We start from the raw sequence: 21,802 nt of genomic DNA, 5'->3' as shown, positions 1-21,802 counted from the left end.
CCTACCATCGATGCCAGCGAAAGATGGGCCGAGCCCTGTACCGACCGGAGGGCTCGTGATTGGAAGTGGAACATCCTGGCAACACCAGCTCAGCACCGCCATGACGTTCGCTGTTGGGACGTTCCACTCGCGGACACATCGAAAAAAGTAAAGCACTTACGCTTTCCCACCTTCGGGAGCGTGGGATGGAAATAAAATTCATTTTTCGTGCTGTAAAACCGATGAAAATAAAGCAGCTAAAGCATGGGGACTTTCCATCCACGATACCGTTCCGTTTTTCCTTCGTCGAGAAAATTGGCTAGAACTTCGAGCGTAAAATCATATTTGATACAATAATCCACTTACGAAACGCTGAACGGTGGAGTGCATTTTTTAAATTGATCTTTTTATGACCATGTTTATCACTTTTTGTAATTCAAAGTTGCTAAAGATGCGCGACGCTTTCAAGGATAATCACAATAGAAAGAGCTTTTTCACATTTTCCAACAAGTTGCATTAGAGTCTTATATTTTTCACTCTTGCAAAAGCTCATCATCGATGCTTGTTTTCAATGAACACAATCAAATTGGGCCACAAAAACAATAACTCCAAGCCAGCCCCAGCAGGGTGTCCAACAGGCTTAAAGTGGAACGCTGGCCTGAAAAGTGGGCGAACAAATGTTCACACTGAGGGAAGTACATCCACGTGTTGGTGCCTTGAAGCGGAAAAAAAGGAAAAATATTCTTCGAAATTGGGTGAAATGCAGGCATAAATCACTTTTACGACACATCTAAATCTTCGTTCTTGCTGTGTTCTTGCTTTTTCTTCAAGCCGATCATTCGTTCTGTTTAGGTTTTCCCTTTGTCTCATCCGCATTTTCTTCGCGCACAAACTTCTGCCAGTTCCAAAGAAGGCTTATCTTTGGCTCACGATGGCAGCTTTCTCTCACACGCGTGGATAGATGTTCCGTCGGGAGGGAACGCTCGACGACGAAGCGTCGGTTCCGAGAACGGGGAAAAGTTTTCTACCCTTCCGAGCGTGTCTTACGCGCGGCTTGCCGACGGAAAGCAGGCAACGATCAACCAAACAGCGATTTAGCTCCATAAGTTAATCATAAGCTTTGGCAAGGATAAACCCGAGCGAAGGACCAGAAGCAAAAGTATTCTACGGATTTATGGCAATAGACAATCCCGCTGTGTAGCGAACCGGCGCGCTCATCGATCGATCCGGAATGGAATGGAAAGTTTTCATGGTTCGGCACCATCAATCATGCCCGCCCGGAGCACAACGGATTGAACGCTGGAGCGTGCGAGCGGATGAAATCGTTTGGCAGCGCCGAGTCCATGATTTCGCCAAACGTGATTAGGACGAGATGATTACGGGTGCTGGGGTGATGACTCGTTGGAACAAGGCGTTGGAACAAGTGGAAAACAAAAACCTTTAGTAGTTCGTAGCTTTCGAAGTGAAGTTTTATTCACGGTATTTTCAACTTACGTTTCATTAGAGCAATCAATAATCCTATCCCTGGTAGCGGATACTATAATTCTTACAGTTTAGATAAGCTCGTTATCTTGCACCATCTTGCGCTGGGTTGATTTTACACTATGAAATATATTCGTCATCGTGTCCAACAAAGCATCCAACAGGAAATTGATGAACACAAAACGTGAAAAGAAATAAAAAGGTGGAACGAAAACGAAGCTATCGATTGGCTTCCCTCCCGCTTGCATAATAACCAGCATAAATTTAGACGCGATTGTAACGAGCAACGACTGCAAATGAAACCTGATGGTATCTTCAGATGGTCAAATCGATTTGCTCTTCAACGTTGCTACATCTATTCTGTTCGCGAACTTGGCACCCGTGGGATGCAACGCCAGCTGGTCACCATCGATTCCGTGACCGATTTTCCCGACGGTCGATGGAAGAGCGAAGATTAAGTGGAGCAGAATGTTTTTTTTTCAGAAAATTGCTGCTACAACAATCGTTTATTAATGAACGGATGCTGTACTACTGACATGGAGGGAACATATGGACATGACATGCAATTGCAACGAAACACGAAACGAAAATACAAACAGTGAACTTGGCACATAAACTGGTTACGTCGTTCTGCCATAGTCTAAGGCTTTTGCAATGTTTTAAAAATTTCAGAATCGCTATGAAATTTTACAACATAGTCCAAGTACTGCAATCGTGCTGGTTTAAGAACAACGTAAAAACCGATTCGTTCCGAAAACCGAACTTAAACGATGTTCGATTGTTACATTCAATCGAAGGAAACCAATCCAAACGATGTTTTTCGAGAGCACCTGAATGTGAAATAAATTGCAGAATCAAACGCACTTACCACCGTTGTTCCATCATGCTCGTTTAAATTTATACTTGTAACAGAAGAACGAAAAACCCCCCCTCACCCACCATGCGCCTCCATCAGCACACGACGTGAACGACCGGGCGTCTCCATCGTCGAGCGGAATCGAATCCTATCTTACCAGCGTCGTAACTGCGGCTAAGCCGTAATCTTTACATATCAATCGAAACGTACAAATCATGGCGAGTGTCACCGACAGCAACACGATGAGCATAATGGTGATGTACCGTGAAAGGTGGTTACAAAAAGGTGGAAAAAAGAAATAAAACGGCACTACTAGCCTGCAGCGGGGAAAATAAAAATAAATAAAATACCAAATAAACGGCAATCAAACGAGTACGACATGTTCTGGTTTGTGTTCTTCTTTTACCACAAAATGTTTGGCCACCCTTAGATGTATTGAGTTGGAAAAGAAAACATAAGAAAAAAAAACGCCACTAAAGCTCGATTCCCTTCAACAAGCCCTCCTTCGGTTGTTGTTTTGCGCTTTCGGTTCCACAAAATGGACCCTTTGAAAGAAGAAAACTTCCATTGGCTTCCCTTTACGCCCATTCGAAGCAAGTGGTATCGATAATGAGCACAAAGTTGCATTTTTCAGTGGAAACGTTTGTTCAACAAACAACAACAAACGATTCCAAGAAATATCGATAGGTTGGAAATTTTCAATGTAAATTCAGCTTCGTTAACAGGCGCCATATAAAACCTAAAGCAAGCAATTATCGGCCATTTTAGGCTGTAATTATATCTATTACCAAACGACACACTTTCTTTGTTGAGCCTGCGACAGCAGAAAGTGAAACAAACAGACCCTTTCTTTAACACTTTTAATAAACGGCCCGGTTAAAGTCGGTTCGCATTTGATTAATTTTTGCCCTAACCTCCAACCCTAGTGCCATTCATTGTGTTTATAAAGGAGTTCAACTGGAGGAAAAATATTATAAAAAATGTGGTTGGTTGTAAATAAGAAGGAGAAACAAGGGACACCATTTCCTCGCGGGAAGGGCTTAGATAATGTAGCCTCCCGGCGTCAATATTTAAACATACTTCATTTAAGCCGTCATCCCCTTTTGCTACTTACTTGCTTGCTTTCTTCGCTCCTCCCAGTGTTGTCCAGCTGGTTGAAGGCTTTTCTGTTGTCGTGCTCCAAACTGGGCTCAAGCATTCCTTTCGCACCGAAAGTTCGTCCACTGTACGGAGGGAGAGACAAAATGAAAAGGGGACACAGATAATTAAACAACTTTCGAACGTTGCTGGCTATTGATGACGTTAATGAATGATTCATTGTGCAATGGAAAGCAACCTGGGAAAGATGCTTCATTTCATGATTTATTGATTGAATAAAGAGTGACCGGTATATAACGACTTTAAAGCATTTCATTTCGAAGAAACGAGTTCATTCTGTCATTAAAAACTAATCAAACGACAAATGAAGATGTTTCGCCACGATTTGTGGGATACGTATTTTGCGATTTGAATCAACGACGGCCCATTGAGATCCCTTTTTCCGGATGGCAGACCTCGTGTTGACAAAACAAGTTTTCACACAATTTTACCGACCACAAACATGGTTTCCTTTGCGAATAAATTTCGCTTGACGGCTAAAATAAGACCATTCGAAATCGAGCGAAAACCCCTCACCTTCCGCTAAATCCTGATAGATGTCCCTGGCCGAAGGGACAAAACAAACACTACGCTTGCACTACCACAATTCCTCCCCGCCGTGCGAAAAACTTTGCCAGACACAATCTCACACAAACGTGGGTGCGGGACAAATGAAAAATTTCCCCCGATAATCCTGCAAATGTGTTAAATAAACGAAGACATTTCATTTCATGGGTCGTGATTCGGGCTTGTCTTTGGGATTTTCCTTTTGTTTCGTATTATATTCACCTCGTTTTGCACTTCAAACATTGGAAAGGAGATCGTTTTTTTCTTTCTTTTTATCAAGTTCTCTGACAAGTCTAACGATTGTTGACGAATTCTATTGAGAATTGCCGCTTATGTTTGTTTTTCGCTCGTTCTTGGTAAAGTAAAGTTTCCGGAAACATTCCGTCATTTTTGTTCGTAAAGCTGTCAAGAAACATTTTATCTCTATTTTTATCTTTAAATTATTTAAAAAAAAAAGCAATTATGTAAAAAACAAGTGATACGAAATGGCCGGAAATAGATCCGATCCCCGACAGCAATTTTGTGGTCCGACAGAGTTTCCGACAGGTATGTTTCCAATCCCACAGGGCAACCGGCCACTTCCTGCGTTACAATGGTGTCCACTCGGGCCGAACACACCACCGGAAATGGTCACCCGGGTAAGGGTTATCTTTTTCGATTTCGAGATGGAATCATGTTTACACAACTACACCTTCCCAGCGTCCCCTCCTCTCCTAGGTGTTTGCTCCGATGCCGGACAATATGAAATGTGTTAGTTTGTAGCCAGCTCCTGCCAACTTCTACCACTTCTTCTCTATTGTGGGTGCTGTTTTGTTATGCTGCAGGCTCAAATATAAAGACCGCCCAGTGGCGGGAGAAAATGCTTGGTGCGCTTGGTGTGGGTGCATTTTACATTCCTTCGCCTCATCCCACCATTCGAGGATGACTTTCAACCGCACTGGAAATGCGGCGACGGTTGCACCACTTTATTCACGTGGGATAAATTGTGCTGGGAGCCCCTCGATGGGATCACCACCGGAGCAGTCGGACATTTCCCTGAACAACATGGCTACCGGTGATCCCTCTACCCACGCTACGAGGGAGAGAGAGAGGGAGAAAGACGGCAGTTGCGTTGGAGAAGGAACCTATGCAAAGCTGTCCAAATCACTTGCAGGTGAAACTACATGGCACGATAGGTTAGTTTTCACCACTACGCTCCCATAACGGGACACCGAACACCGCGGCGAGGCGTGTTGCAGCACTTTCAGGCGCAGTTCATTTCCTTGTTCGGGTTGCATTCTCAAGCCTCCGGGCGTACCAATATCGCACCCCGTGACGCATACCCTCACCCTACTACTACTTGCTCAAACGGGACCCCCTTGGTCAGATGAACACTAACGCAACATAAACCACACCTTATTTAGTGGTGTGCGTATCGGTTCCCCGAGGGAACTCCCTATCGGAAGCATACGTCTAGTGTATGGGAAAATATCGATTAAAATGTCAGAACGTGGGCTTAACCTAGCAAAGAAGTCCTCATTTTACTTCTCTACAGAACGGCGTGTGTGGTGCTTGGTATTTCATTGTGGGGTTTCCACACCAAATTGTAGTATATAAAACCCAGTTCCAACCGCGGTTGGAATATCAGAATATTCTATTGATCTTTTAAAAGTTAACCATACATACAATTTGCGTTAGTCCACCCACAATTCAACAAGCCTAAACACGATTTTCCGATCACAGAATTTTTCTAATACAGAAGAACTTCCTATCATTAACTTGATTTGTTGGACGTTAGAGCTAATATTAAATAACTTTTCGAACTAACCGATCCGTTGCACACTTTCCCTGGCCCTCCCAGAAGGGATCAAACGGAAAAATGCCATGGGACGCGGCATTGTAAACGAACTTCATGAAAAAACGGGCTGAAAAATCCACTTAAAGTCGCTAATTAGAAGTAGAATATTTTGTGCCGCCGAATGTGAATGCGAAGGGATGACTAATAACTTCGCGAGCAACAAATTAAAGAATCAAGCAGAGTGGAAAAGAGAGCGAGAGAAGGGAAAAATGCGACGCCGGGGCGGGGTTTGATTAGCATTTTTGTCAACATTCCATTTTTGCCTAACGCCCATCGCACATGGTGGTTGATGTTATAATTTTTACAAATTTTATTCATTCAATGCTTCCCCCAACAAAGATTACTTCGTTAAAAACCCTACCAAGTTCAATTTTATTTTACACTTTCTTTGCGAAGTATTGCAAAATATAATAAATATGTTTAAAAACCGTACCAATAAAGAAAATAATCATAAAAGCAACGTTTCACTTAAGATATGAACAAAAAAACTCGTGTTTTGGCCGTTCAAAAGCCACCAAAAATCAAACACGCTAAACAACTACAAACACATAGCAAAGTGGAATCCGATGCGGTACGGACCCAACACAGGGTGGTTCGTAAGAGACCCCTATGTTTATCTAAACGTGGTTAAATCTTCTTCTACACAACGCAATGTTGGTCTTTATGCTGCCTCTGACAACGAATACTGTTCAACCTTTCCTTTCCTTCTGCTTTCTTTAAAGGCCAAACCATTGGGAAAAAATTCGTTTGATGTTCGAACAGCATGCTTCGCAAACCGAGGGACCATGATCGTTAAGGCGAGTAAACTGCAAATCGAAAATTCTTGGAGAAGTTGATTGATTCGGTCCGAAATCCGTGGCTCCTCCGTTGCAAATGGGTTCGTGTGTAGAACCTTTTGCTTCCGTTTTTTCCCGCTCTGCAAACATTATTCCTTTCAATTACGCCATGGGTAATAAGAATCGGCACGATTTTCACCATGTTTCGTGCACACCAGTGATTTTCAATTACGATACATATGTGTGCATATGCTTATTTCTGTTGGTTGCTTCAATATTTCGATTATTGATTGAGCACGCTTGATAACAGTCATGTGCTTTTCCACTTTCTTGTGAAACACTCCCGTTCCGGGAAAGAATAACAGTAGAATAGAAGTACCATTTATAAAACTAAAATAGCGACTCGGAAAATTCGTGGGCGAACATTACTTCTTCGAAGTTGATTTTACTCGAAAGGGACTTTCATTTCAGTTTATGATTCATGGAAAATGTGTCTGAATCTTTCATTGCAGAGAAATAAAGCTGTAGAACTGAAATAATTAATAATTAAAATAAGTAACAAACCCATCACCAACAAACACTGGCAAAGCACGTTAGGTAAACCCTAAACAATGGGAAACAAATTAAACCGACTCCCATTCCTCGGGCCAGAGAAACCAAGGTAGACCCTGGATTGGAGCTTTGGTTTGCTTTCCTTCCCCCTTCCAAACAGCTTCATGAAATAAATCATTTCCACAACTCGCTAAGAATATTAAATGCGCTTCATGAATCTGACCAACGAACCATACACACGGTGCTGTTTTCGTTCATTTTCATCTGCGAGCGTTGCTCTATTGCACCGTCGCAACCATTAACACGGTTTTTTTCCCCCCTTTCGAACGAATTGTTTCCAAACGCTGGTCTAACGGACGATGGTTGGCGCCTTTGCCCTCACACCGAAACAACCGTGGGTCAATGGCGTGCGGGAGATTAAAAGCAATTTAATTAAAAGCTCCTCCAAAAGGAAACACTACGAAGGGACTCTTTGCAAGCTTTGGCCTCTCCCTCTGCCGCAATAGCAATGTGGTGCGCCACCAGCGCAGACGTTGGCGTACCGTTTTTCAGTGTCACATTCCATGAAGTAGCAGACATTGTGGCTTGATAGAAAGCTAAAGTGCCGAGCAAACCAGAAAAAAACCATCCCGGCAGCCCACCCTCACGAAAAGCTCCCACGAATTCGGGGACGGTCGGTTCGGTGTTTGCATGTCAAGTTGCCTTTTCTGCGGGCACGTGCAGCAAACAAACGGTGGAAAACCGCGGCCGGCACATTCCGGGCACACGGTGACGCACAGCCTTCCCACATACCGAAACGGGGCCCGTGGTCAAATTTGAATCTGCAAGGGGCGCGAAAGGTGCGACATTCCGGCACCGCAAACACCCGGCGCCGTAAGGCAACAAGCAGCAGCGAAACGTTGACCCGGCAACAATAATGCCATCAGCTGCACACAAAGTACAAATTCCTTTGAAATTGCCGAACGAAAAATCTTACGAAATGCTCGCGCTCCACACGGACCGGAGTTCGTTTTGCATCTGTTAGTACGCGTTTGGGTGCAGTGGTGAGAGTTTTTACACCATTTTTACCACCGATGGAGGCGCCAGGTGGTTCACGATTAACGAAGCGACGTTTTTTTCGACATCACGAAAAGTTGCATCGCACAACGGCCTGTGAAAGTACAAAAACACAAGCTGCACAAATTGAATTTTCATTTGAGCTCGTAGTTTTGCTTCTCTTTTTTCTCGTTTTGCACGCATTTTTTTTTTACGAGAAACAATATGTTTTTCATTCCAGTTTTTAGGAATGTTTTCGTTCCCCGAGTTGAAACTACGCTGCATCTTCTGGGGAGTTAAAACGATGATGTTCGCCCTTTACTGCGCACTAATTACACTTGTCCGTCTCAAAACTAAATCGTACCCAACATCCGATCTACTTTGGACCGTTCATCTGTAGTGATGGGAATAATAGCTCTTTACCAATTTGAATCAGACTGAACATTCATCACGATGATTAGAATCTTTTATTTACTCTTTTGTGAATCAAAATGAACAGACCTGAAATAAAGCTTTAAATCCAAATGATTATGAAAGTATTATTGAACTATTGCTTGCTATTTTCATAGCAGAAACATCGATTACAATTTTTCTCTTGCTTATTTACTCTTGAATGATTCAAATGATGTACTAATAGTTGAATGTTTCTGACTCGACTCCTTGGTTGGGATCTCTGTGACAAGATGTATCTTTTTTTTACTCACTCTTTGGATCCGAATCTCTTCATGAGATTCAAATCTAGGTGGCGACTAATCTCATTTAATGACTCATTCACTCTTTTGGGATTACAAGAGTTAAAAGAACTATCAATGGGGACATTATTACTCAGTACGCACATCACTATTGTTCTGGAAGGATTGTAGGGAGAACGGAAACCTACGAATGGAACGATCTGCCTAACTTAATTGAGCACACCATCGATGGGACTTGAAAGTGTCTCTCCGGGGGGGAGTCGACAGGCCAAGGTTCATCTCATTTGCAAACCGAGTACCGAAAATCGTGGCCAACAAAACCCGCGCACATGCAAATTGGTTCGGTTTGCCTTGGGTTTGCGCACTCCCGGCCGAAACTTTCCACATCCAGAACACACTCCAGCAGACCGTAGCGGCCGAAACTTTTCCCGCTTACAACCCCGCCTAGACCCGGGAACGCTCGGAATACATTGCGCAGTGCGGAGTGCGTAGTGTGTTTTTCCGTTCACAAGGGTACGCAAATAGAGTGTACCTCCGAAACTTTGCCGCCAATGGCAAGTTGTTGGTGCAAACCCCAGATGGAGTCCACTAGGAACTATGAAGGAGACGGAGGGGCACACAAGAGTGGGAAACTTTTCTCATAAATCCTTCCGAACGGGCGCGCAAAACTTTCGCAACAAACGACCCACATTTCTCGGAGGGACCGGTTTTCTTCAAGATGGGCTCGCGAAGATTACTTGCAACGCGCGAGCGATAGGAATGCGGCGGTCTGCTGGTGCCCGAATCAGATAATCTGAAAACGGTCCATTGAGGAGTTGACGGGCGGAAAAAAGGAAACGAAAATCGGATGACGCCCACAGACTGCCTCCTGAGCGAACCGGTGTCCCAAAGGGTTCATCGAAGAGTTCGGCATCCGTACAACGGTTGTTTGTCCCAAGGGTTCGCCGTAATAAACCGAAATGAAGGGATGCCCGGATGCCCGGAGATCCTTATCCCGAGCTGTTGCCATAGATGTACTATGACGCAGAGGTTACGTGTGCATGTCGGGAAGTAGTAGAAAGCGTCGGTATTACTAAACAAAACCAAACAAAATTTAAAATACGAAAGTATCGTGAGTTTTAAAAATCCAAAAATAGTTCCCAACTATATTAGGCGAATTTGTGATTGAATGCCAAGAGCAATAATTCGGATGACGACCTTGGAAAATAAACACCTTAAATTTTCTAGCAAAAAGGTGACAACTGTCAAGCAAATATGCAAGACAACTCAGAAAAATGTAAATTGTTCATACTTTCTGGTGACGTTGCACAACCGGCCAATCACCAAGCATTCCCATCTGCCTGATTTCTTCGGTTTTGCAATGCAATGATGTTTCAGGTTGAATGTAAAAATACAAACCAAAAATCTCAAAGTTCTTCTAACCTTACGCCAAAGGCGAAGGGTAAAGAAATTGATAGATAAAATTGATTACAATCGCTCTGTATTCCCACATTATACCTCTTTGCACCGTTTCTTCTTCACGATGCGAATTTGGAGCATGGCAAGAAGCAAGGCCGGCTCTCGGTGGCATGCGGTAAGAAATGTTTGCATTTCCGCGGGAACCCCATCCTAACGAGCAATGCTGCTGCTGGTGATGCTTTTCCAAGCAAATCAGAAGAGTTTTCGCAAGGTGATGAAATGGCCTGGCGTGTACCAAGAGTCAACAGAAAGCGAGTTCACTGACGCCCGTGATAGCTTTCGTTGCTCACAAGACAAGCAGTGGATAGACATGTGGAATGGGTTTTTGTCGGTTTTTCTGTTACTTTTCCCGGCACCAATCTTTATCACACATACAAAGCGAATTTCCAATTTTTCCACCGCACCGAACATCACCGACGGTCTTGCATGCGTTTGGGGAGAAAAAAAAAATGCAACGCAAAATCTAACGGAAGTGATAGTTTTTCCCAGTTTCACAAGTGCAAGGGAAAAACCTTTTTCAGCAACTGATTTATAAGGTTGCTGCACGTGTTCCCTTCTGTGTGCGCTACGTAATTGAATGGCATGTACTAATAAATCTAGGTTTATAGTTTTTGTGATGTTCCATTAACATAATTTGATTACTTAATAGAATTAATAGTTTTTAAAACTGCTAGTAAAATTTCAACAGCATTCTTACACTATCCACCACCCAAAGAATTATTTTTCTTTCTTTCACTACAATGTTGATTACATACATTATTTGCCTTGCTGCACAATGATTGCAAGATTTAGCAATGTTTTTACAGCTGTTAGATGATCCATTTTCCATTACAAGATGGTGCAATCACTTGCAATAACTTCAACCTGGTCAATAAAGACGTTTCATCATCCCATTCTGCCGAGCTAGTTGTTTGCAAATTTCACCGTTGGCACTGTCATGTTAACTTTACCGACGAACAGGCAAACAGACCTTCGGAGCTGGCAGCTGTTCTAATGCAACTACTTGCACGAACCCTTATCACTAACTACCGTCTTACCGAAGCAGTTTCACAAATTATGGTAATGGAGGCAAAGGCAGAGTGCAGTTTGCATTGTTTGCACACGAAGCAACCACTCACTCAACCCACTTTTAAGCCATCGAATCCTGAGACACTCGATCCAAAGTAGCCGTGTAAACGCTTTCTAAGGAGAGATTATTGTAACACACGTCAACTTTTCACTTCCCCGAAGTGGATAATCGCACCAAGGCTTCCGAGTTCGCGCCAATCTTTCCTTCAGGCCTTCCTGCCCTTCCCTCACGCGGTATTAATGTATCAAGTGTCACCTACCCGCCCTCCTTCGTCGAATTGAATCGATCGAAGAAAGCATCGAACCACGGAGATCCAACGATAAGCTCGATAATTTATTGCTTTAAATTATTTATTTTTTTAACAACATTGCAAGGGCCAGCAATAAAAAAAGAAGACAGACTACACAGTCATCGTGATGGCTGGTGCACCGAGGCATGCAATAAATTGTGTGCGAAGCCAATAAAAAAACAAACAAAATGTACATGATAACGTTTAGCGATGATGTTTGTGCGGTTCAGTGTGGTTAAGTGTTTCTTCTTCAAATAGTGATCGTCTGTACCAAGAATTGGAGAGCCTCACAAAATCATTGATAGTTAGTATATTTTTTAATTAACTTATAATACATAACGGATGTAATGCTTCAAGTACAAGTTATTAGGAATCCCTATCCCTATTATTTATTGTTTTTTGGGAACACGTGATTCGTAAGTCAAATTAAACTCATACTAAAATTCCATCACAACGTTTGCCTTTCCACTATATTTCCACTTAAATACTAACCACGAATTCATCAAACCTTGAGGATCCGTGCTAAAAACCACAACCACAGAGTTTCATGCCTCACCCGAAGCACTCAAGGATTTCAACCTTACTTATACCCAACGCCACAAGGAGCTTAGATTTCCTTTGCTATTCCTTGGGAAGCGTAAAGCGTTGCCTTTTCGTAAAGCCACCGGTAAAGGCAACTTACACTGAGCTTGTTTTCAATTAACATTCACCACCATGCAATAAGGGGAAAACTTTAATCTGAGCCAATAAAGATGAAATGAAAACCGCCCGACGAGAAAGGTAAACGAGGGGAATGATAGAAAGTGGCTCCTGGAAAGGAGATTAGCTTTTAAAGAAGTCAAATAAATCAAGTAATTCAATAGCAATTCTTTTCATTTTTCGATTTACCCCATTTATCCAAACAAATCTCGAAGCCGGAAGCAATCTGAACGGATGTTAAACAGAAAAATGCTCCATCGCTTTGCTAGCGGTGGCTTTATTTGCTCCACATTGCATGTGTATTTGTTTGTAGAATCCAACTATTCTAGCAGCGCCTACAGAAGTACGGGCATGTTTAGGATCGGAAAAAAAGACCTCCACATAAAAGCGTATTTTGCATTCCATTCCATTCTCGAAGCAAAGCTGCCTCCATGACTCCAGTGGGACGATGGATGAACGATGTTTTTGATTACATTTATCACCAGCCACGCGCGATGTGGATGGGGGAGAGATAAATCTATCCACCATTTCTCTCGGCACGACGTGGGAAAATCTCCCGATATGCTGCCATGCTAAGTGTTCCCATCTGTCAAACGAGTTCGTCCAGCGGCCAGCGTCGACTCGGTTCTACAAACAGGTTTCCGTTTTTAACCTCGTCTGCTGAAAGAATTCTCTGCCGGCTTTTTGTGTTTTTCTCTCGCTTCCGACGGACGTGCCTTCGGTCGGCTAAATAGGATTTATTAGCCACCAACCGGTCGGCCAACCGCTTCCAGCGAGTTCTCGTGAAACGTCACGCGGCCTTAATGACTAACCGACTGACCGCGTTTAGCATAGGCATTCTTTTGCAGCCGGTAAGTCGGTCCAGTTTTATTCGGCACCACGATTTCCATCAGCAACGTCCATCGGCACTTCCGGTGGTGTTCGATACTATCGACGGGATGGATCGGTAGCCTTGATACATCCTTTTGGCCTTCCTTCGTTTTTGTGCGTCATTCGATGCGGGCGAACGGAACGGAGGAAAACCACTCAAATTTCCCTCCCTCGGTTTTTTTTTTATTAAAATAATATCACAATCGGGAGGATCAGGAGGGAGGAAAAAGCGAAAAAGAATGGGTAATGGCCAATAAAACACTCGCATACACGTGTAGGGTGACTATTTCATTTTGAAGTGGTTTTCTGACCCTTTATTGGGGGCGCATGCAATCGATATTGTGTATTGGGTTTACTATGTTGTTACTTTTGGAAATATCCCCACCACAAGAATTACCAACGAATTGTCGTTTCAAAATTAGGAGTACAATTATAGCAAATTTCAAAATATTTGAATCGTTTAACTCTCAACGTTTAATTTTTTGTTTTCTAGACTTTGATTGTTGCTCAACAAAGGTTGTTGTACAAAACATCACGAACGGAACAAAATGCTGAAGTCAATGGAAAATAGAAAATATAGTGCATTTGTGATTTCATATTAAAGATAAACACCTTATCTTATGTTTCCGATCAGCGAGACGTATCTTTGCGATAGCTAGCGATAAACGATAAAGAACGCTGGCCTGCAGAAAACTAAGTACATTAAAGAAAAACGATTTCCACTTAAAAAACAACTTGAATCACAACTACGGGTGAATGAGTGAACTTCGTTCTCGGGAAAGCAGTGGAAATCCGATTTAAAAGTCATCGCCAGAGCATGGCCGAGCATCCGGAAGCGCGTGATGCCATCCTCTACCGATGCTCGTTAACCGTGAAACGGCCAGCCAGCGAAAAATAACCCAACCGGAAACGGGCCTTCGCCAGCGAACCAAAGTGAACAAAAACTGCTCCTCAATGGGACACATTCCGAGAATTCCGTGGCTTGTGTTTTCTGGCACCACAGTTGGAAGCGTGGGAAGCGCACGAGGAGTTTTCAGTCAAGCGTTGCCGTGGCGCCTCATTTACCAATGGAAAGCTCGCAGTATGGAAATGGACTGAAGGCGGTCAAAACAAACGGCCAATGAAAGAGAAGAGGTATTTTATCAACTTTAAGCTAATTTAGATGTCAACTTACTTAAAATATGAATTAATCACGGTGTTGATGGCAGTTTTTATTGCATATCTTTGACCTCAGGTTCTCGTACACATCGGCATCATGTTGGTCGCTTATTACGAGCCTTCATCAGGCAGGAACAGGCCATCATTTAATCTACATTTCTCCTCCCCAGTGTTTTCCATCATAAACGTACCACAATCATCTTTTTCTAGTACTTTCCCACTCATTCCACGATGGAGGGGAAGCACCTAAGCCCGATATGGCCAGAACACTTAGGGGCCGCTAAAACTATCAATCACTCACGCAAACGATTCGATCAACAACGATGGCTCGGTCGATTGGCGTCGTATGAAACGTGATATCAGGTAAGGGCACGCAAGAAGAATTAGTTTTCCCGCAGTCCATTAGAGAGAGATAGAAAGGCAAAAGGAAACAAGGAACGGAAGTAAAACTCATTCAAACTTTACCCGCTCGTTCGCTTCACTACCCGGGGTCTATTAAGAGTGTATATAGGTATGTGTGTTTTTTTCCGTTGGTTTTCTATAACCACCCAGTTTTCCCAGGTGAAACCAGCGTAAGGAAAACATCGTGCCCGTGCCACTGGGTGGGGTTGATATTTTCCCACCTGATTTCATTTCCAAACAAATCAATCCAAACCGATCGTGACAGAGCCAATCAATCGGGGTTAATGTGATTTGATGCGATCGAATAACTGCGCCAGAACGTTCTGGCCGTTAACTAAATTATTCAGTAACATGAACTGAGTTAAATCCTTTGTGATCTGTTGGTAAATAATTAAAATATATATCAAAGCAAACGAGAACCTGGTGGTAGACAGTGGGAAACCTTTGACCCTAGAATGTATATTATTATAACGTTGCCTTTTGTGTGTGTTTTGCCGAGCATTAATTTGACATTCGGAGACTTGCATCAACAGCATTCCACATCATGCTTCTGTTGAAACTTTAGCTCTTGTGTTTTTGACATCGTGTCAGTGGAGCATTCTATAACTTTCACTCTAGGCGAATGCCAAGAAACGGTTACCCTAAGGAACAGTTAACCTTCGCATGACGAAGCTTGCATCTACACAACTCTGGCAGAACAAACTTTAAGTCATCTACGTTCGCTCCGTTCGGGAGATGCTAGTGTGACGCATTTAAGAGTTAAGGAAACTACCCGGTCACACCGGAGCGAAATGATTGGCAGCTCCACAACCTCCATGGTCCCTTGCTGCCGTGGAAGGAAAAAACAAAAGGTAAACGAAGCGGGAAACTTTCCATGACAAAAAATACGCTGAAAGTAAGAAATAAAAAAGAAACTCAATACACGACGAAAAACTTTATTTCTATCTTTACTCGAAAGAGCAGAGAAAGGGCCAGATCAAGATAGAGACAAATGGAAACGTGGAAACCAGAAGGATCGGTACGAAGCCCGAAGTAGAAAAGTTCGAAATTATGCGCGTCAAGCAACGGGATGCTGCTGTCTAACTGAAGTAAAGAATATCCCTGGATCCCTTCAACCTCCCTCCCTGCCAGCGTCCTCAACCCTCATTTCTCTCGCGCTTTGTCCAATATGTACACAAAAGATTACGACAGCAAGTTTAAGGTATGCTCAGGCTTGGGGAAATAACAAAAATAAATATCATTAAAGATACACCTATCGCGCTGGATACAGGCTTGAGGAGGGAAAAAGGGTATGAAAAAGGAAAAAAAGCTCCACCCTTCTAGCTTACAGCGTTTTCCCCCCAGGCTACGGTGGACGGAGATGAGCGCAGCGACTTGAAATGACACATAATTTCCTTCCCGGGACATCGGAAGTCGTCACCAGAACTCAGCTGGGCGCTTCATACGTTGACAACATTGCTTGCTGTACTTGCGGACGTGTCATAACGATTTTACGAGCCCCAGCATCTAGGGGAGGCGAACGGTGTAAAGTAACGGAAACACTACGCGGAGGGAAGAACAATTTTAGACATTTTCAAACCCAACAAACCGTCAACTTTTATCCTGTGATTATTTAAAGAAGATCAATGTTTGCTCATTTTTTCAACAATTGGTACAGAACACGTCATTTTGCAACGCAACATTGTAAGCCTGTATTATGAGTACCGAATAATAATAACTGTAGTTGTAATTACTACGTGTAAGAAATTGTTTGCATATATCATAAAAAATTTCATTAAAATAATTTTTCTCCAATGTTCAACGAGTTCAACGAATTGTATTTAAAAATAAAGATAAAAAAAATCGAGCGAGATTGAGAGATTGAGCGCGAGAGCGTATACACCGATCTTCCTGCTCGGTGAATCAATCCGTGCGAAGTTCGCGAGTGATGCCCACCTCTAGTCGCTTTGTTTACCGCACAGCTGACTGTCACGTCTGTCAAACGCACTGCTTCATTCGAGAAAGATTTTGTAGCCCGAAGTGCTGCATTTGTTGAAGGTCCGTAGAAACGTTTTTGTTGTGTTTACGTAAAAAAGGAATAGTGTTATTTGACAAGGAATAGTGCGATAAACAAGTTAATAACGGTATAACAGGGTGTTGGCCGAGTAAAGTGTGTACAGTCAATCAAACCCAACATTATAAAAAACAGTTACTGGTGAATCATATTATGTGCAACTGAAGTTTTTACTAGTTTAACTTTTCGATAAACTGTTTATTTTAAAGTGTTGTTTCGTCATTGATGGATAAATAGTCTGTCGGATCATTTCATAATTTAAACTCCTCGAAATACACGCCCAAAACGAACGCGTTAGTGGAAAACCACGAACGACAAAACTGGGATCAACCGCGATAAGCATTGTGCTCGATAAATTTTATCTGAGATCAGGTGTATCGGTGGCCACTAAAGGCACCTGTTATCGCTGTGAAATAAAATTTAAAAAAGTGAAAACGTTAGGATCCGTGTTGCAACTTCTCGTTATCGCGTTAACGCTCAACAGTCAATAACTGTTCGTGCCCTCTAGAATCAAACCAAGTTTTTTGAAAAATTTTAACGTTCAAATATTAAACGCCCCGTGATTGTGACTCACCCCGGAGCTTTCCCGCGTACCACGGAGTGAGTCATAGTTTTAGCTACAACAGGATGGTGCAGTCAGGAGGCATGGATAGCGCGGGTGACCGCAACTCAACGGCCAACAAAGCGAACCGACCCAGCCAGCTATTGACGGACGAGGAAAATGATCAACTTTTCCGCTTGATCGGCCGACGCTGCCAGGTAATTGATTCCCAAGAACATCCACAGCACGGGGATGAAAATAATTTGTTTTCAGATAACAAACAACACAACCAAATGTATTGCTAATGCAGCAAATATGATTTTTTTTTCTACAAAAATGGTTCTCGACGCGAAGCTAGGCAGTGAACGGTTGGCGAAATAGTATGGATAAAGTGTTATCGGTCACCGTTGAGCTGTGGGTCATTATCAGCACGATTAGCGGTACCCTAACACTGATAAAACTTTGACTCTTACCGTGACGCAGCAGAAATTAAGGGATTTACTAGGTTTACGTTTGTATCCACTGATGCTTACCGGATAACAATATTATTTCATTTCATCACAAGTTAACACTAGAACTACCGGACTAGTATTTTTGACCGGTCTGGTACCAACAAAAAAAAAATGATGCATTACTTTCACTTATTTAATGAAACGTCGATTTCTATGAAGTTAAAAGCCAATGTCTCTATCGGTATTGAGAATTTCACTTTGCGAGTGCCGCGAAAATATGTCCATGACCGCCGGAGCTCACCACCTTAACGAAGTGGGTTCGAATCCCGCCGGAGACCCGACCCTCCTCTGTATGAGAGGACTGCTATCCACGTACACAAAGAGAAAAATTCTAGTAAGCACTTAAAGGGCAGCTATGACCAAGATGGTCAAATGTGACGGATAAATGTGAGTGTAAACAAAAGTCAAAACTAAATATATCTTCAATATAGCTTTTTTTTGTTAAAAAAATACCTTATCTTTTACAAGAAGAGGCAGGGAACAATTAATGCTTACGACTTGATTATACCAATTTATACCGATAATAGAAGTTGATACTTAGTTCATGCGTAAAGGGCTCGAATAAAAGTTGTTTGTTTTTCCAAAACTTATTTGTAAATTCAATACTGAAATATGTAATACAAGCTGATTGGTTAGTTATGCTGATGGTAAGTATCAAAAATTACACATCAATTCAGTCTGCCACTCAAAGTAGCGTTTCCCCTAGACGGTTGTTTAATATTATGGAATAAAGAAAGGAAAGCATTCAGAACATTAACAAAAACGCCCATACATTCTGAATTTTGCTTCAATTTAGTCGCTCTGCACGGCGGTCGTGCAGCTATACACGACGCAGTCCCCGGCCCATGCGTCCTGGGTCAAACAAGGCATTGGGGCACTCTGCTTCATCAAGGACAATCAGCGCAAGTCGTACTACTTCCGGCTGTACTGCCTCATGGCGAACGTGACGGTGTGGGAGCAGGAGCTGTACGAGAAGATCGAGGTAACGCAGCCGAAACCGTACCTCATCACGTTCGAGGGACAGGTATGTGACCGCCAGTTATCTCCATATCTGCGTTGCGCTCCTATTGTTCATGATTTGTATTTTGTGTTTTCACACTCATTTATTATTAGGATGGCATAGTAGCGCTGAACTTTGCCACTGAGGACGAGGCGGCCGCATTTATGAGCACGACCCAAACCACCGTGAACAATCGCAACAGGCAAAGTAAGCTGAGCACGAACCGCCGATTGTATATCGACACCGATAGAACATTCGCACCGCCTTCTTGTGGGGAACATACTCTTAAAGCACCATTGCTGGTTTTAAGTTGTTGGGCAAAGAGATTTAAACGCTCTGATGGCGAATGATTACAGCACCAGCAAAAAGTGTTGGATTATTTAAGACTGCTGTCCTCTTCTTTCTATACCTTTAACGCAGAGCGCATCAAGCGGACCAGCACACGGATGGATCAGCCACCAGCCCGGCCACCACCAATGTCAGCGATACCCGGCGGCAACCAGAACTCGGATGTAACCGAATCGGGCGTCATCTATCGTAATAAACAACCTCACTCGGGTAAGCTTCGCATTCGCGTTTGTTTTATTCTGATATTTTGACGAATCAAACTCGCCTACTGTTTTGTGCTGTTCATCCAACGCAGCATTCCAACAACCACAACCGAAGCAGCAGCATCCGCAGCAATTGGCAAGCCAGCCGCTCCAGAAGCCGCGCAAGGCGAAGGGCAAGCTGTCGAAGGCGGACATCGGCACGCCGTCGAACTTCCAGCACGTCACGCATGTCGGTTGGGATCCGCAAGGCGGGTTCGACATGAGAGGCGACGGGGACGAACTCAATAATTTCCTCAAAAAGGCCGGAATTCGCGATCAGCAAGTACGTTTAGTGGGCGGTAGTTTTAAATATTGGTTTTTCAGTTCAAAGGCTGATTAGCATTTCCTTAAGTTTGACGGTTTACGTTAGATTTTATTCGATTTAATCGCGATCTTTTTCTTTTCGCTTTCGGGTTCACAGTTAAAGGATCGCGAAACGCGCGCATTCATCTACGATTTCATCAAGACGAACAACGTGCTTGAGCAGGTCAAGTCGGAAAGCAGCGACAAGAAACAGAGGCCACCAGCACCACCAACGGTAACGGTTTATAGCCAAACACGGTCAAAACGCAGACAGAATCCTGCGATTATTTTTCATTGTTTTCAACCCATCCCGTTCATCTCCCACCAATCACGAACAGCACCAGAACCAGAGCGGTAATGGCCAACGGCCGCCTCCACCACCGCCGCAACGCCCGCTTCCTCCAATACCTACGGCAACTCCACCTCCGGCGGTCACTCGTCCGCCACCACCAATGCAATCGGCACCGGGTCCACCGCCTCCGCCACCACCACCACCCATGATGTCTGATGGGCCGATGCCACCGCCACCTCCGCCAACCATGATGCCGCCCCCGGTCAAGGGGCTCGCCCCGCCCATTCCCGGCGGAGCTGCTGCAGGCGGTGCCCAGGACGATCGGTCAGCCTTGTTGGACAGCATCCGCAAAGGAACAACACTGAAGGTATTTGAGAGTTGGTGTGCTTCTACCAATTGCATTTCTCATTTACCGATCCTTTTTTCGTTCTTTTCTTTGCAGAAGGTAGACCAAGGCACACATAGCACGGGCAGCGGCAGTGGGGATACTCGCGGCGATCTGATGAGCGAGATCCAAAAGGGCTTCCAGCTGCGTCCGGTCGCTGATCGCGAGCTCGGTAACGCTCCTGGCGACCGAAATAGTGGCGGCAGCGGTGACGGAGGCGGCACGGACGCGCTGGCCGATGCGCTCCGGCGTGCCCTGGCCGAGCGCGGCCGCGTCATTCGATCGTCGGACGAGGAGGACAACGACTCGGCATCGAACAAATCTGACTGGGAGGATTAAATATCAAGCAAATAATGAATATATCATTTATTTACCAGCGATACCGCAATGTAAAAACGGTGGTGTTACTATTCACACATTCTATTAAAAAAACGCATAGTCAATGAATTCCAATAAATAAAACGTCATCAAATGGTATGCAACTAGCCCCTTTCTTTTTTTGATGTTTTAACCAGCCAGCAAAGTTCTTCCTAAGGATGAGCTAATTCACACAGCGAAATCATGAGATTAGGTTTTCAACCATTCATCCATTTCGTAGAACTTTTCCCTTTCTCCTACCTTACACGACGATCATATGAATTTAGTACAATGTTTACACCAATTTCAGATTTGTACCTGTCTAATGTGCAATTTTAGGGTGTACGTACGCTGAAAATAATCTCCAAACAGTCACACCCCCATATATATATAAAAAAAAACAAAAGGTGGACAAATTTGCAATGTATATTTATTTTCGTATTCAACCATGCTCACCGCAAAACCATAAACCAAGCCATCATATTGCGGTGACATAAAGCTCACAGCATGTTTGTGTGCTGATGGATCATATTTTTAATCTTCTTTTTTTCCAACCAACACCAGCCTTTAAAAAGAGCTGTCGGTTTGAATAATGCGTCTAATCCATCCGGGCCCCAAAACAACTGATCCGAAGCCTCGGTGATCCTAGTGGAACTCGGAATTCACGGGAAGCGAAGAGCAGCTATCACGTGTCACGTCTTTTCATCCGTGTACAAACAAACTGATCCCCAGCAGTGGCATCGACGGGAACATATTTGAACCAGGAGTAATGATAACCCCAACTCCATTTTTACTTTTTTGTTTTGTTTAATATGTTCGCAATGGATGAACCATTTGCTACGCAATTAAGCGAACACAGATGAACGCGGGTGTGCGTTCGAGTGTTGATGAGAGTGCGATTGGATGGATGA

At 43.5% G+C, this 21,802-nt stretch overlaps 1 protein-coding gene across 1 annotated transcript; it reads left to right on the top strand.

Moving 5' to 3' along the window:
* The first annotated feature begins 17,411 nt into the window (after nucleotides 1-17,411).
* On the top strand, nucleotides 17,412-20,996 carry LOC131269052 (actin nucleation-promoting factor WAS-like). Its single transcript, XM_058271401.1, has 8 exons — nucleotides 17,412-17,670; nucleotides 18,761-18,988; nucleotides 19,078-19,171; nucleotides 19,385-19,522; nucleotides 19,608-19,837; nucleotides 19,976-20,092; nucleotides 20,196-20,516; nucleotides 20,592-20,996. Exons 1-8 carry the CDS (start codon nucleotides 17,539-17,541, stop codon nucleotides 20,871-20,873), a joined length of 1,542 nt encoding a protein of 513 aa, XP_058127384.1. The 5' UTR covers nucleotides 17,412-17,538; the 3' UTR covers nucleotides 20,874-20,996.
* Nucleotides 20,997-21,802: the final 806 nt, after the last annotated feature.

Source organism: Anopheles coustani, chromosome 3, assembly GCF_943734705.1.
Source record: "Anopheles coustani chromosome 3, idAnoCousDA_361_x.2, whole genome shotgun sequence".
NCBI lineage: Eukaryota > Metazoa > Arthropoda > Insecta > Diptera > Culicidae > Anopheles > Anopheles coustani.
Note: the sequence above shows the minus strand (reverse complement) of the source record. Positions and strands in the feature narration are given on the sequence as shown.

Excerpts from the sequence above, each read along its gene's own strand:
- LOC131269052 (XM_058271401.1), top strand. The coding sequence starts at position 17,539 with ATGGTGCAGTCAGGAGGCATGGATAGCGCGGGTGACCGCAACTCAACG. Across the intron at positions 18,989-19,077 it reads TCATCACGTTCGAGGGACAG|GATGGCATAGTAGCGCTGAA; the intron begins GTATGTGACCGC and ends ATTTATTATTAG. Across the intron at positions 20,517-20,591 it reads GCAAAGGAACAACACTGAAG|AAGGTAGACCAAGGCACACA; the intron begins GTATTTGAGAGT and ends TTTTCTTTGCAG.